General features: G+C 37.6%; 2 protein-coding genes across 7 annotated transcripts; one reads left to right on the top strand and one right to left on the bottom strand.

The window, feature by feature from the left end:
* The first annotated feature begins 697 nt into the window (after positions 1–697).
* Positions 698–9,678, top strand: tinf2 (TERF1 (TRF1)-interacting nuclear factor 2). Of its 4 annotated transcripts, none has more exons than XM_028474208.1 (10): positions 698–986; positions 3,725–3,927; positions 4,007–4,093; positions 4,568–4,663; positions 4,747–4,857; positions 5,010–5,133; positions 6,960–7,521; positions 7,811–7,872; positions 7,952–8,010; positions 9,359–9,678. In XM_028474208.1, exons 1-10 carry the CDS (start codon positions 968–970, stop codon positions 9,482–9,484), a joined length of 1,449 nt encoding a protein of 482 aa, XP_028330009.1. In that variant the 5' UTR covers positions 698–967; the 3' UTR covers positions 9,485–9,678. The 4 variants fall into 4 exon arrangements, with proteins under 4 accessions (XP_028330009.1, XP_028330007.1, XP_028330008.1 ...); XM_028474206.1 differs by having other exon boundaries at positions 699–986; positions 7,949–8,010; XM_028474207.1 differs by having other exon boundaries at positions 699–986; positions 7,814–7,872; positions 7,949–8,010.
* Positions 9,084–15,919, bottom strand: dhrs4 (dehydrogenase/reductase (SDR family) member 4). Of its 3 annotated transcripts, none has more exons than XM_028474210.1 (9): positions 15,841–15,919; positions 14,653–14,779; positions 12,833–13,010; positions 12,676–12,777; positions 12,527–12,597; positions 12,385–12,436; positions 11,139–11,273; positions 9,993–10,048; positions 9,084–9,917 (listed from the first exon to the last, which is right to left on the bottom strand). In XM_028474210.1, the coding sequence occupies exons 2-9, from the start codon at positions 14,769–14,771 to the stop codon at positions 9,803–9,805; spliced, it is 828 nt and encodes a 275-aa protein (XP_028330011.1). In that variant the 5' UTR covers positions 14,772–14,779; positions 15,841–15,919; the 3' UTR covers positions 9,084–9,802. The 3 variants fall into 3 exon arrangements, with proteins under 3 accessions (XP_028330011.1, XP_028330012.1, XP_028330013.1); XM_028474211.1 differs by having other exon boundaries at positions 14,637–14,718; positions 15,841–15,900; XM_028474212.1 differs by lacking the exon at positions 15,841–15,919 and having other exon boundaries at positions 14,637–14,775.
* Positions 15,920–16,670: the final 751 nt, after the last annotated feature.

Below are 16,670 nucleotides of genomic sequence, written 5' to 3' on the forward strand. Positions count from 1 at the left end.
TTATTAATGATTATATTTAAAATGTATTGTTTTCTTATATAAATAATTTCATTATAACTTGTATGCCCCACAACCCTACTTCATATTTTTGATTTATGTATTTATTTTTGCCCATTTTATGTTATATTTATTTAAAAAAGATGAATTTAATTTGAGCATTTTATAGATAAAATTATGAATATATAGATTATTAAATCTAGATTAGATAGAGTTTTCTAATTTCTGTTTTACGAGTTTTATCTTTATTATTCTAACGTTCTATTAAAATAGAATACGTACTTTATTGATCCCAGGGGGAATTAGAAATTAAACAAGTCCAATTGAGAAAATCACGAATAAGTAAATATGAGTTAAAAACGAGTTTAAGTGGGAAAAGTAAGGGTAAAAAAGCTGGACTGTACAGCAGTGACGCATGCGCACAGAATGTGTCATTATTGATATTAAATTAATTTTTGAAAACGTTTTTATGTTTACATTTGAGTTTTGTTTAAATTAGTTTGTTTCTCAAATCGTTTAATTTAATTATTAATGTAAATCCCCCCTAGATCTATGTATCACCATGACAACGGTTCTGCTCAGCTGGGTGACACGTAAACGTCACATCCGGAAATGAGCCCAGACGCGCTTGTTTTAATACACAGAGCGCACTCACCATGCGGGAGCATTTCACCTCGGACCATTTTTCTTTTAAAATTTCTTAACACCGCCTCTCCGGTAGATTCGGGTATATCAATTAAGCTAACATGACATGTCGGTCAAGGCGGGAGGTTGAGACAGCGATGCGTTAGCTTTGTGTCTCGTAGCAGGCCGATCATGTAATTACTTATGTTTTACTAACGGTTATTTCATAGAATCAGTGGATATTTGGACGTTTTTTTAGCAGCTAAATAACGCGAACGTTTAATTTTGTACCTCAGAAACGTAACCTACGCGATACGATAGTCACACTGTTGGTTAAAGCAGGAAGATGAACACGAAGGAAAACGGTAAATATCGTGCTTTCTGTCACTAACACACAGTTGTGTTGTTGTTGTAATGTCAACATTATTGTTCCCTAGTTTGTGCCCAAGTACCTACGGAAGCGAAAATATTCAAGCAATAAGTCAACATAGTAGTCCCTGTAGGAGCTTCACTCTTTACAACCATTTTAAAAAATTTAATTTGGTTAAATATTGCGGAATAATTTAAAGCAACACCGTGTAACTTTTGGCCACTAGTGGCGCTAGACCTGTAACTGGCCCCTAGTGGCCAGAAGCGCCGCAGCACTGTCGCAAAAAATAACAGTCAGTCGGATTCCGTGTATCATTCGTTCATTCGTTTTTCATTATGTAACAAAAACATGAAAAACGAAAAAAAACACTCATTATTTGATATTTGTTTCTAAAACCAAAATGAAAAAACGGAAAATGCCTTGTTTTTCAAATTCAAGCTTTTTTTTGCTTTGGTACAGAAAACGGAAAATGCCTTTATTCGTTTTCTCCATTACCGATTTGCCAAAGTTCGTGACCCGGAAGTGAAGCGTTACACATTCTAAGATATCTTTAGCTCTGCAACACTTAGGGGTCTCTAAATCCTCCGAAATGTCCGTGAGGAGGTTCTGTGACCAACACCGAAAGGTGTTGGTCGAAAAGGACACGTTTCTGATGCACAGTTTGAAGCAGCGATCTTGTCATGCCGAACTGCCATTAGCATAGCCGTTAGCGTCGGATGAGAGTACTCTTCCGGTTCACGTACTTTCTTATCAAATCGGTAATGGAGAAAACAAATAAAGGTGTCCGTTTTTTGTTTTTTCATTTTGGTTTTGGAAACAAATATCAAAGTGTTTTTTTTTTTTTTCGTTTTTCATGTTTTTGTTACATAATGAAAAACGAATGAATGAATGATACACGGATGAGTCGGGCTAGCCTCTTTTGTCTTTTGATTGTGTATACGATGCAGACAGTAGTTGACCTGTTGGTTGAAGAGAGATCATCGACTCACTATTAAAGAAAAGTAAAGTTATTATTAAAGTTAGTTTTATGTATGTAGGAATCTGTTGCTTGCGCAAAATGCCTGAAGGTGCGTTCATACCGAACATGACTGAAGTGATTAGATTACATTAAAATCAATGTAAATGACGCGACCTCAAGTTATCCCCTCTCAAGCGATGTGACTTGCGTGATTTGAGCAACTAGGTCAAGCGCGACCTTGTCGCTTAAAGTTGAAAAATGTGAACTTTTTGAGCGACTTCAAGCAACAACTCCTGTCCTTCACTGTCTGTATAGCCAAGGCAGCAGCCTCTTCCTGCTCCCTCCCGCTACAGTGCAGAAAGCTGCAGCAGAGGGCTGTACTACACTTCCTCAATTTATCGGGGCAAAATTAAAGCCGTTAACTTCTTGAATAAGCCTTCATTCTGAATGAAGTCATCCTTGATAATTTAAACCGTAAAAGCGGAGCTCTCTATGATAAGTGCTGTACACGTACGGCCGAAGAAGAAGGACAATAAGTGATCAGACCTCTCTCTCTCCTCTGTCACCGCATTGACACACACACACACACACTGTTCCCTGGTCATTGCGTCGATGGAGTGACCAAAAAGCACCACTTAATGAAAAATAGTAGCAAAAGCCTGAGCTCCATGAGTTTATCAGAGCCTGTGGTCACGTGACTGTTGTCATGTGAAATGTTTTCCAGGCATTCTTCAGGTCACATGACCTGGCCAACGACAGTCCGTCTTCTCCAAACTTACATGGGCAGTATTTCAAGAGGGAAGCCCCGCTCGGCGCATTGATACCGTCAAGGGCTGAGGAATCATTTAAAATAACTCGTGTCAACTCTTTAGGTCAAAAAGTCTGCGGTGTTGCTTTAACGTAACGTTCCAGGATTTTGAGCTCTTTTAACAATTTTTGATTAAAAATGGCTGCCATCATGTGACGTAAGCATAGGAAAACTGAGCCCTGGCTAATATTGTGAAGCTTTATTGAATTTGAGGGGCTTTTGAGTATATAATACGTGTGGGACAATATATCGTGTGACTAGATATTGCAATATTTGCAGAGTGACACCTTTTTCACTTTATATCGGAAAAACTTATTTATTTAATTGTTTATTTTGTATTTCATATAAGCTAGAGTTGAACAGGTCATACCCAAATATATGCAAGTTTTATTTTTTTATTTCCTTTCATAATTATTGTCTTTTTTCTGTGGGCCAAATTGGATGTTCCAAGTGGCTGGATTTGGCCCCCGGTCCTTAAGTTTGACATGTGTTATAGATGAAATGTGAAATTTAGTTTTAAATATTGTCACTTTTGTCTTCAAGTCAATGGAATAAACACTTTTCTGGTGACATTAATTGATTGAAAATATTAATTATTGTGCACTCAGAGATCCATTTAACTGTGATTTTCATGCTATTCTGAGAAGTAGTGAAAGCAGCAACTCCTAAAACAAGTATTTTAATGCAAAATAAGATGTTGAAAATATATATTTATCGCTATTGTAATTTTCTATATCGCCAAAATAGAAAACTCGAAATATCTTGAATCTCGATATATTGCTCAGCCCTAGTGTGTCATAGATAGTGTGAATTTTCCTTCATCATTGTCTGTTGTTGACAGTTGAACATGTGAGATTATTGAGTTGTTGTAGAGTCGTTTTAAGGAGACTTGTAAATGCTTGCATGCACACTCACATCTTTCTCATGTGTTTTTATTTATTTTACATTTTTTTCGTCTCCCTCACAGACGTCAGCCTTCCCTTCGCTGCCCTGCAGCTGCTGGCCCCGCCCGTACGCCTGGTGTCTGCGGCTCTGTGGAAGGTGTTGAAGCAGAGAGATGTGATGCAGTATGGTGTGGTGGAGGAGTTCGTCACCTCGGCCTGTGAAACCGTCCCCGGGCTGTTGACCCCCAGACACCAGGTTAAGCTGGCCCTGGGCCTCAGAGCTCGGGTTAGTGACCAACACGACAGGAACAGGATGTGTCGCTGTTTAGTTCTATTTTTTTTTTATGTCTTCCCCTGGTTTACAGTTGATCCTGGAGTTGTGTAGCAAACAGCCAGATGTTGAGGTGATTCAGCCACATCTGGAACGAATCAAGGCTCCTGCCTCCACAGTGGTAAGAAGAGCAGAAGCTCTACCTACACTTCATGCGACTTCACAAAACAGACAAAACTAAACAAAGGGACAACAAATATACAGAAAATCACTGCAAGAACACACAGGACCACTGCAAATGTACACAAAAATTCACTAAATGACTCCAAAAACATGCAAAACCATGACAAATATACACAAAATCACTTAAAGTCACTCCAAAGACACCAGACCACTACAAATAGACACAAAAATGATTCCAAAAACACAAAATTAAAGCAAAAAAAACACTAAATGTCTCAAACACTAAAAAACAACAAAAGCACAGAAAATAAACATAACAATAACAAAAACAAAAACACACAAAATAATAACAAAAATACACAAAACAACGCCAATGACAGACTAAATTCCTTTGTTTTTTCCTGTATTAAAGCTCAGATTATTGTCTGTTGGTGCTCGAGGCATCACTTTATGTCCTTTCTCTATTTTTCAGAAGAAGGATGTGAAAGTTTCCAGGACTCTGGAACATTTCCATTCTTTGGTTCAAGTCTTTTTATCAGACTCAGCAGAGAGAGAGCTTTTCTTTAAGGTGAGCCTCTGAGCAGTGATCTGACCCCTCTCCCCCCATAATGAGTTAATTTTAATACTTAACATATGTTAATCTGCTGACAGGAGGAGTTTCCCGTGGAATACGGACCAAAGTTTGACCAGGAGCTGGAGAAGCTTCTCTGGGAGTTTTTGATCCGACTCGATCAGCTGCTGCCAGCCCCGAACCTCAAACAGGTCAGCGTTGGTTGTTCCTAATCCTGTTTTATAAACGTATATTTCACTTAATTCATTTCACTTGATGATCGCTTTAGAGCAAAACAGTTTATATTCTATAACATCAAAAACCTAATTAGGATAAGTGGTTGACGTTCAGTCTTTGTTTTCAGACAGTTTCATGGCTCAGTGACACCCCCCCGGTCCTGGAGGAGTGTGTGCAGGCAGCCACGCAGCCTCAGCTACTGGAGATGATACTGCAGCATCAGACCTGCCTGGGTCACCTGGAAACAGCAGGTTGGTTCCTTAAGGGTGTACATTGCCATCAATCTGATGATTCGATACACATAAATTTACATGTCACAAAATGATATATCCTGATACTAAACAAGATCATAAATGTTGCGCAATATCAGTGAGTGCTAATTTGTCCTTTACAAGTACAAAATGTATGAAATACAATTTTTATTTATTATACTCAATGACAGCTGTGAAGCCCAAAGCTGAGGATAGCTTTAACTACAAGAGAGTTGGAGATGACGCTGTGAAGACAGATTACATTGGAACTACGCGAAGCCTCCACTAGCATTAGCATCAGCATTAGCATTAGGAGCAAACTTATTTACAAACTGTGGCATCGCAAAACCTGCTGTTGCTTATAGTCCATATTCACAGGTGTACATTGGGGGCGGGGCACACACACACACATGCGCTTCTGTGTCCACCACCACCCTGAAACGGACAAAAGTGTCTGCTATGAAAGCGGAAGTAAATGGCAGTGATCGCCCCGCTCTACGACGCTCCTTTTTTTAAATGCTCAAGCTGAATAAACAAAACAAGTGCGTGCACACATACAGGGGCTAACAGCAGACGCTACCCCCTCTTTCAGAGCTAATAGACCGGGGAAGAAGTCAGTCACTCCGCTCCAACAAGAGAGATTTTGGCCGTTTGCTCATTGGTTTTCACTTTTGTGCACAAATGTGAGTGAAATAAAGCTGTGTCATGTAAAGCAAATGGATAAAACAATGCAATGGGAGCATCTTCAGAAAGTTTCATCACGACTATGAAGTCTTTGATTGGATCGGCAAATTAAGACATTACAGCAGATCACATTAATTGCATAAAATACAAAATATCGGCCGATCCGAGATTGCCGACAAGATCGGTGTAAAGCCTAACCATAATGCTGAAATTTTTATTATTATTTTAGTTGATTGCAGAAATACATTAAAATTAAGAAATATATAATTATTTAATTTAAAAACAAAGTTGTAACAATGCCTAAAAGGTGCAATATGGAACTTTGGGTGTGTCGGAGAAGTGAACCTTTTATAAAATATATTCTCATAACTTAAGCAAACTTGGATCCTGGAACACTGTTTGAAGTTAGAAAGAATAGAAGTAATAACTAAAAATTACATATACTGTAGAGAAAACATGTTTTACTAACATGCATGCTCTTCAAATGTAAACAAACTGTATACTGCACATTTTAAAGGTGAACAAATGGTCGTATATCAGCCACTCACAACCCGACATCCATTTAGTATTAAAACTCCTCTTTCATCTACATTTTCCCCTGTGTCGGCAGAATCCTTCCTTTATTGCAGTTCAGCTTTTTCAACACCCAATAAATATTTCCACGTTTGCTTGTTTTACAACTTAATTTCAGCTTCTATTGTTTTTGCGCCATTCCGTTAGTCTTCTGATACCAAATCACAACAAACATGTAACCAATTGTTCAATGACACGTCACAACATAGTGTTCATGGGAAATGTAGGATTAGTACAACCAGCAGCGTTGCCAGATATGCATTACGTTTTAAAATCTAAACACACACAAAAACCCTCAAATTTCTGGTTGGAAAACAGCCCAATCTGGCAACAATGACTGGTCACATCGTTTCTGTAGCCTGTCGATTCAAACAGACGTTTCGTTTTGTTCTTCACCAGCCAAAATGGCGAGTAACGCTACAATGTTACCCGCCAAAATTAATTTTTTACCCGCAATTGGCAGGTGTTAATTTAAGGCCCTGATTACACCCTTAGTTTTCACTGCCAGTGGAACCAATTTCCACCTGAACTTTTACTAATTCTACTTACTCCTGTTGTTTGTTCTCCAGCGTCCCTTCCCCCAAACATGGGCGACTCCATCCTGGCTTCACTGTCTCTGCCTCCGTCTGGACGAGTCCCCACGAAGCAGCCGACAGAAGCCGCAGCGTCGCTGTCGAAGCAGGAGAAACCCTTAGTTCAGCCTGCGTTTGTTCTCATATCCAACGATGACGTTCCTGTGATGATGGCGGCCAGGAAGAGAGCTCAGCAGAGCGAGAAAACAGCCAATCAGAGCCTCAGCTTCACCTCCATCAAACAGAAAACCAACGACGACAAAGAGGAGGTGGTCTCCACCAGAAGCGCCAGGATGAAACGCGAGCAAGGAGACGACGAAGAAGAAGCTGTGGGGTCTAGAAAAAAGAAACCAAAGGAGCGTCTCAGCAAAGAAATCCACATGGACGATGAAGATGAAGATGGATTCCTGAGCTCCATCAAGGCCTCGTGCCTCAGCAAACAGCCCCACGTGGTGCTGGAAAGACTCACCCTGGATGGAGCAGGAGTCCCAGAGCCCAGCAGGAAGTCTCCCATCAAAGCTCCCACACGCAAACGGACCAGAGGCCTGAAAGATAAAGAGTAAGAAACACAGACTCCCAATAAAACAACAAAACCAGTTCCGTCTACCACGTCTGCTGGTGTTTGATGAAACAATAAGAATAAAGGAATCATGATTCAATGTGACTGGATTTCCTAATTATTCCGTCTTTGTAAAATAAGTCTTTAACTCGCTGTGTAGCTGCTAGAATACAGGGGTTTTCTTTCCTGTGTAGCTGGATTTCTCAGGACCTCAGCGTAAAGAAGGTCAGCTCTGGTTTCGTCTGCATCTTTCCTCGTTTCCTGGGATTGAAATGTTGTTTTTGTTCAGCAGAAATCAGCCTGTGAAGAGTCAGACAGATGGAAGATCCTCCCCACAGCAGAGGGCCACAGGTGATCTCACACACACTGTAGTTACTAATCACATCACTGGCCGTCAGAGTAACTGTGTGTGTACGTGTGTGTTCAGTAGATGGAGGCGACTACGTGGCCGACTCGGAGGATGAAGCCACCAAGAACTTCAAAGGCCGGGTATGTAAAATAACATCTGATGAGATCTTTAGAGGAGTTATGATTGCTCAATTTGTTTTTTTAGCAAATTGACTTTGATCTCCAGACATGTTTTGACTATCAACTTGTTTGTATTCATTCAACCACACAGTACACATAACATACAGATATTAAGTATTATTCATAGAGTACAGTCAATCAGTGTCCTTTACTATTTTCTCCATATTTCTAATACAAATTGTAAACACAACCAGCTGCAGGTCAATAACAAAGTAAAATACATGAATTATTCAGTCCTTTTCTGCAGTTTTTCAGTTATTTGCTCCATCTGGAAAAAATTTTCAATTAGTTTTTCCACTGAGTAACAGTGGAGGGTTCTGGTTTTAACAGGACAATTTTAAACAGGCAAACAATGGACATGACATATCATGAATGTGATTAAAATGGCAAAATATAAGCATGAAATATGGTGAAAATTGACAATAATGGATCAATTAATGTGACATTACATTGAAAAAGTGGTGGAAAGGGTTTCTAAGTGCAGAAAATGCCTTGAAAGTGGAAAAAATGTGCAGAAAAGGAATTGAAATGTGATGGAGAAATGGGAGTTATGTAGCAAAAATGCATTAAAAGAAGCAAAAATATGGCAAGAAAAAGTTATGTTGAAATATGGCAATTTTTGTGTGGTTGCAGAAAAATTATTTTTAAAAAAAGCAAAAATTGGCTTGAAATATTGAGAAAATAATCTTAATTTCTTACATTTCTCTTTATTGAGAAGTTAAAAGGCCAGGTATGTGTGCGTGTCACAAACTTCTTAGACTTTTGGAGGATTCGAAAATAATATCTGCTTTTTCTCAAGCAAATATGGAAAACTGGCAACCCAGTGGCCACATGAGACCCTCGGTCGAATTTTGCGCGGCCTCCAAAGCGAACTTCCGAAAACACACAAGATGGTGGGAAATATCCACAAAAACTTATTATATTACAGTACTTTCTCTGCACTCAAGGACGCTTTAGAGCATGTGTCAAACTCAAGGCCCGGGGGCCAAACCAGGCCTTTTAGAGCAACCAAATAAAAATGAAATGACAGAGTAAACATGAATGATTTTTTTATTTATCATTTTTTATTTCAAATTGTTAAAGGAATTCTAATTTATTCCAAGATACTGCAATTTTTTTCCCCTCTCAGATTATTCCACAGAATTTACTTGAATTAAATAAAAATTGGTCACAAAAAAAAAAATCTATTGCTTACGTACTCTATATATCTCTTATACATGGAAGTGCAAAAAACATCATTCATTTGTAGAATAACGAAGTGAAACACAGACTTCCTTAATGTGTCTCATCCTGTTTGTGTTTCCTGCAGCTGTTCGTCAAACGTTACTACAAAACCAAACACGGCACCTACGTCCCCACCCTGAGAGAGTTCTGGAAACCCAGGACCAACCGACAGGACTCGGTGTCCATGGACAGGAAACACAGGCAGCGCTAACGTTAGCTTAGCACTACCAGAAATCATTTTAAAGGAGTTGATGGACGTTTTTATGAATGAAATCTAGCATCATTCTGTCACCCATTTTTATGCAAATGTGTTTTAATTATAAACTGAAAACATGAGCATCCATAGATTATGACTGTTATTATTAAAGTCTGTTATTAAAGTTGTTCTTTAAATACGTTTTATAATCCTGGGTGCAGAGTGTGTCCATTCGCTTACTTAGACATTGATTTATATTGAAACGAGTTCATCTGTAAATCACATAAAATCAAAATCTACTCCATTACTCCACAATAACGTAACAGTCTGTGTTCAGAGACGACAGCCCATCCCTCCAGTGGCTGTGATGGTTTCTCCCGTGATGTAGGACGCATCGTCGGAACACAAAAATGCAATCACGCCCCCGATTTCCTCGGGTCGTCCGGCTCTGAAAAACAAAAACCAAACCAAAGCTGGTGTTTTGTATGAGGAGGAGGTGAGAAAAACTCATGATTAATCCAACCTTTTAATGCAGAGCTGCCTTTGAAAATCCTCCATTAGGTCTTCGTTCTCCCACAACTGTGACAAAAAAGGGAAAATATCACGTGATTAGTCGAGGAGCAAGACTTTAAAAACTAACTACACACTGATCACTCAGCCATAATATTATGACCACTGACAGGTGGAGTGTTTGGCCCTCATTTATCAACCTGATGCACATTTGGTCGTACAACGAGACCAACGTGTGAGTCATGAAACATTCGTATCTGACCAATCCCAGCGTACAAATGATCAGGTGTTGACAAACGCAGCGGCTGAATTCAATCGTCATTAACTTGTTACGCCCTCCTGTTTCAGAGGCCCCGCCCACTGAGGTCAAACAAGAGAAGATGCTTTTCCAAGATTAAAATCAGCATCCTCGCATCTGAGGTGGAGCAAAGTAAAGACGGACTTTTTGAACGGGTGAAAACCGGAATTAAAGGAGCGCATTTGAACGCTCTGTGGGAGAGGATCAGCTAGTGAGCAGGTGACGTCTGCCCCCCTGTGTGCGCTGAGAACAAGTTAACAGCTGAGATCCTGGACACAAACACGGATATGATGTTTATATCGGCCTCAGTCTGCATGCTTTAGGCAATAAATGTCACATTAAAAGAAATTAACGATCGAAACTCAACCACAACTGAACCAATTTCACCTATAATTCATCACATTACTGATTACTGCAGCGCTTTTGTACAGAGAATAGCAGAGCGTCCCGCGTGTGTGTGTGCACTGGTTGAACCTAGTGCTCCCGCTTAATTTACCAGCGGGGTTGTAATGTATTCCGTGATAGGAAAACCAAAAAAGTGGCATCAGTAATAACGTAAGCTTTTTAAAAAATCATTTAATTTCTTTTAATTTCTTTCAATAATCTATTTTGATCTGTTCTGAATGTGTGTCTGCTTATGCTTAAGTGACGGCAGAGGCATGTTTAAATAGCAGGGTTTCAACCCTTTAAATAGAACACAAACTGCCATAAAACAGGCCGAGCGGATGTAGACGCGTTTTGCAAATACATTGAAAGGATCCAGCCCGTGAAAGGAACCACTGGAGGCAGTGTGACGGTAAAAGGAGGTGTTCCTAATGTAGTGGCTGATGATTAACAATGTGTTTCTGTGCGTTTCCTCACCGCAGCGCTGAACCGCGTCTTAATGATTCCTGGAGCCACACAGTTCACCCTGATGTTACTCTGAGCCAGCTCAGGGGCCAGAGCCCGGGTCAGACCCAGCAGGGCCGTCTTACTCACGCTGTAGGGGCCCAACGCCTGCACACAGGACACAGATAGACATTCCTGGAAGCACTACTGTAGATATACTCGAGAGAACATCTGTGATAAGGTTAGAGAAAGTTCTTGTTTTCTATAGTTTATTGTGTTAATACAAGTATAAATGAGGTAAAGTTAGTTCATATGTCCAGGGATTTTATTGTGAAAGGATACAAGTGTGAATTTATAATTACAAAAAGTGTTGCTTTCTTTTTAATTCATTGGTTCCCAAACTTTTTTGGGTCGTGACCCCATTTTGATATCACAAATGTCTGACGACCCCAGAGAGTATGTTTGTAAACTACATTGAGGAAGTGAAAGTATAGAATACAGTTGCTTGAGATTGTTTGTGGTGTTTTAATTTGAAAAACTATTTTTTTTCCAAAACTATAAATGCAATTATTTTTATTAACTCACATTTTTATACTATTTTTTACTAGATTTATATTTGAGGAAGTGAAAGTATAAAATACAGTTGTTTGAGATTGTGTGTAGTGTTTTAATTTTGGGGGGGAATTTGTTTTATTATTTAATTACATATTTATTTATTTGATTTTCTCACTGTTTGTAATATAAAAAGGAATAATAAACTTGAAAAAAGTACAAGAATATAATTTGTATTTGTATTTTTTTATAAATCAAATACTAGACATTTCAGGCAACCCCAGGGTTGAAAAACACTACTTTATTGAATAAAAACACTCACTCTGATTAAAAGTTCCCTATTTAACAAACAGGACGGTGCACCCATATTCAGGAAGTAGTTGATGCAGGATGAAATTAACACATATATAATAACTTCCACTAAGTTTTGACCTTCTTCATTGCAATCTGTGTTTTGTTGATTAAAACAACATTTTGGGTGTTGCTGGTGCATGCGCACACATTTCCCTGGCAATAAATACACTTCCTGTTGGCGTCAGACTAATGAAATGTAGTCAAATAAAGGAAATGAGCGCAAAAGTGACAACTTTTCAAAATAAAATTGCTAGAAGATGCATAAAGATTAAATAAAAGTATTTTTTTTTAAACTGTTTCTTTGTGGCCCAAAAAAAAATCAAATAAATAACTATATATATATATATATACTATACTATAGTGCAGTTCTTACCGGAAATGGCTGGTATCCACCAACAGACGACACAAACACCACGTTACCACCTCTGAAAGATAAACACATGAATCCCTCATGATTCCACAGCTGGGACGTATTTTAAGCAGTTTTTTGTTTTTGTCGTTTTCCACTCCTTTACCTCCTTTTCTCCATGTGAGGAACCACCAGTTTGGTCAGGAGGAAAGCGGCTTTCACATTTACAGCCAGGATCTGAGGTTTAAAAAGAGACGATCAGATGCACACTAAACCCGTGTGTGTGCGTTTCACAAACCAAGCGTCAGTGCGTACTTTGTCCCACACTTCCTCTGTGGAGTCCATGATGTTCCCAAAGAAAGGGTTGACTGCTGCGTTGGACACCAGGATGTCGATTCCTCCGCAATGGTCCACAGCCTGGGAGAAACCCATCAGTGAACTGGTTTACCATGTGTATCCATCCAGAACTCACCGTCTGCACCAGTTTCTCTCTGTCCTCGGCCTTTCCCACGTTACATGTGGTTCCTGTCACGATGATGTTGTGGCTCTGCAGCAGATTCACTGCCCTGTCTACGTTAGCCTGATGTCTGCTGCTCACCACCACGTGAGCTCCTCTCCTCCCCAGAGCCTCAGCAGTAGCCAGACCGATTCTATAGAGGAAGAAGAAGAACCTCAGAGAGGATTCTGATCCATAGAAGATGCATTGCTCTTTAAATATATATATATATATGTTTGAATATTTTATATGGGTTTCAAGACGACTGTTGTAATTTCCACTATATGAATAAAGTCTCTCTATAAAAGGTGTGTGTGTGTGTGTTCCTCAAATATCTCTGTGGATCAGGATCAGACTGACCTGAGATTTTCAACATGGCTGCTGCTTAGTTCAAGGGTCAAAGTCTGAATATATATATATATATATATGTCTGAATATATATAACAAAATACTGAATATGTAAATATGAAAGTTTGAATATTTTTTATATTTTGATGAGTGTTTCTACATGACTATTGTTGTAACTTGGGCTATATAAATAGAAATGAATATATACAATAAAATTCTGGATATGTGCATATGAAAGTCAGTATATATATATATAAATAAGTTTGAATATATATAATGCAATTCTAAATATGTATATTTGAAAGTCTTTATGGTATATACATTAAAGTTTGAATATATATAACAAGTCTGAATATATATTTATACATAAAATTTGGAATATGTATAATAAAAGTCTGAATATATGCAATGACATCATCAATCCAGCCGCCATCTTTGTAGTCATCTTTTCTGCACGGATGCATTTATTTACCATGAGTGAAGCTGCACGAAACCTTGTTTCTGCAATTTTAAGAAATCACAAAGTAATCTTGCTTGAAATAACATTATTATTATTATTATTCTATCACGAGCACAGAGGGATGCAAACAAAACCAAAAATGATGAGTTCAGACATCAGACTGCTTCAGGGATTAACCTGTTCTTTCTCTCTGCAATACTTCTCTGTGTCAGTAGGTGGCAGTATAAAGCCTGTGTAGACTGTTTTTAAAAACGTGTGAAGAGAAGCATCTCAGTTCTAAAAAGATGGATTTGAAATGTACTGGAGCAGAAAAACGTAAATAGTTTCACTGGTTTTTTATCTGAGTTCAGTCTGACACAAGCCAGGGACTCAGGATGAGACACATTAGTGCAGCGGTTCTTTAAAAGTGTGTTATTTAGAAGTGTCCCATACAACTTTTTCACTCCCAATAGGATACTGATATTGCAGCGCTAGTTATTGGCTGACACAGATATCGATCTGATAGGATTTCAATTGAATAAAAAACTTAAAACAAAAAGCCCAGAAATATCACTTCAATAAATCCATTAAAAAAACAAAAGAATATATATTTTATATTTTTAAAATAACCACGAGTTGAAGTTAAACATGAGCACATTCTTTGATGGAATAGAATGAATAAAAAATAAATGAGAAGCCCCTGAAAATGACCTTAATAAATTCACAAAAAACAAATAATGTCGATACATTATTTGTTTAAGATGCTTTTATCACTTATTTAAGTTAAGTGTACTTTAATACATTTTTATATGAAGGAGTAATGTGAGGGCCAAAAAATAATATATTGATCAGTTCATGTGCATCACTTGTGTAAAAAAAACAACCTAATAATATATATGTGTGTGTGTGTGTATTATGGAGGTTTTTTTCTTTTATTCTGATAGTTGTGTGATTTGGTGTAATGTCCTTTATTGGTTCCTGTTTATCACTTACATTTTGTAGTTCTTACCCATCTGTGGAGGCAGTAATGATGGCTACCTTCCCTGACAGGCTGCTCGGACTCTGAGACATTCTTCTGTGAGCAAAGACACAATTTGCTTTAACACACCTGAGAGCTGTTCTCCACATCACCTGTACTGTAAACACACACATATACAAAATCCATTATCACTGTAAATGCATGCACACACACAAATATGTAGGTAAAGGGCCTATGCTACGAATCTAGGTTGGATTGATCTCCGTTAGCTGGCTTCAACTAACCAAACATTCCCTGTCAGACAGGAGCTGTACTACAAACGTCTACCACATATGACCACAACACGCTAATTTAAGCCAAGTGTTACAGAAAAGGCAGGAATTAGAGAACTCAGAGACACTGTTAATGTGCAACAGCGTGAGATTTATCATGTTCATCCAATAGATGATAAATGGGCAGCGCTCTGCAGTTAAACTTTATTGCAGCACACACGTGTTTCTATTGAAGTAGACTATCACACACACTGGGATGAGAGATGAGAGTACATTGTTTAACTAAGATGTCCTGTTGAGGCGGTCATCGTATAAATGAATGAATGAATAAATTAATGATTTCACCCGTCCATGCATATGATCGAGACACAGGCTTTATCAGCTGACTGTAAATCAGTCCATCAGATATAAATATATATCTTTCCTAAAGGATGTCATCTGTAAATGAAAGGATATCATTTTGTCCATTATTAATCTTATTTACTAAAATCAGCTGTCAGATCTGCACCAACCAGGGTCATCTAACAATGGGCAGGTCGTTTTCTAAGAGAATCTTATTGGTCAGATCCAAGCCAGAGCAAAACCTGGTCACGACCAGGTTAGTCGTTCAGCATTAATTGCCATAGTGATTAAGCTCTAGCGCGCTTTGTAGAACAGCATACACTGACTAAATCCCGGAAGTTAGCGTGATAAGAGGTAATCTAGATTCGTAGCATACTCCCTAAAGATCAACTAAATCCAGTTTTTGTAAACAAACAGCGTTTTCTTTACTAACTTTAGTTTAAACTCGTTGATTTTTTCACATGCGTTTTCTTTACTAACTTTAGTTTAAACTCGTTGATTTTTGCACATGCAAAGCAATAAATCACATTAAAAAAAAAAACATTATTCACTTATTCCTGCTTAAAGCTACACAAAAACAGTGCAAACACAACTTTTGTCTCACCTTTTAACTAACAACAGGACAGAAAAGGACACAACTCTGTTTCCTGGACCTTCGACGAGTCCAACAACTTCACTTCCGGTTACCCGCCATGTCAAAATAAGAGCCCCTGTTAAGTTTTTCTGAATAATTTCAATTCTTTAGGTTTGTTTTAATGATTTAACGAAATGTGTTATTTATGCGTTATTTTATTTATTTATTTATAGAAAACGTAATAATTTAGTTTTGTTGATTGAAAAAAAATAAAACCAGAGACCCACAAAATGTCATTTTTATTGATTTATATTTTAAACCAAGAATAGTCTTGTTTATTTGGATTTTCTCTATGTGTTTATTTATTTATTTCCCATGCAATTTTTGTATGTGTAATAATTTTTGTATGTAATTATATTAAATTAATATGAATCTTTTTTCCAATTATGTTAAATACATTTAATTATCTTTATTTTATTATACAGTATGTATCTGATATAATATTTTTCTATGTATAATTATTTGTTTAACTAATTATCTGAATGAATTTATAATGTTTTCAAATTATTTTAGATACATTTAATTACTTTGATTATACTTCATTATATTTATTTAGTATCATTATTTTTCTATGCATAATTATATTTTTTTAAATTATATTAGATTAATAATTTTTTTTCTAATTATAATAGAAAAATTATTTCTGTAAGAAAAACGGATGAATATGATGTTTTCAAAGAATACTATTTTAAATATAACATTGTTCTTTGTTGTAAATGTGTAAGCAAAATATTTTTTAAGAAAAATGTTTGCAAGATGTGAGTAAAAGTCTTTTTGAGTTGTGTATTAACACTGAAGAA

Source organism: Gouania willdenowi, chromosome 18, assembly GCF_900634775.1.
Source record: "Gouania willdenowi chromosome 18, fGouWil2.1, whole genome shotgun sequence".
NCBI lineage: Eukaryota > Metazoa > Chordata > Actinopteri > Blenniiformes > Gobiesocidae > Gouania > Gouania willdenowi.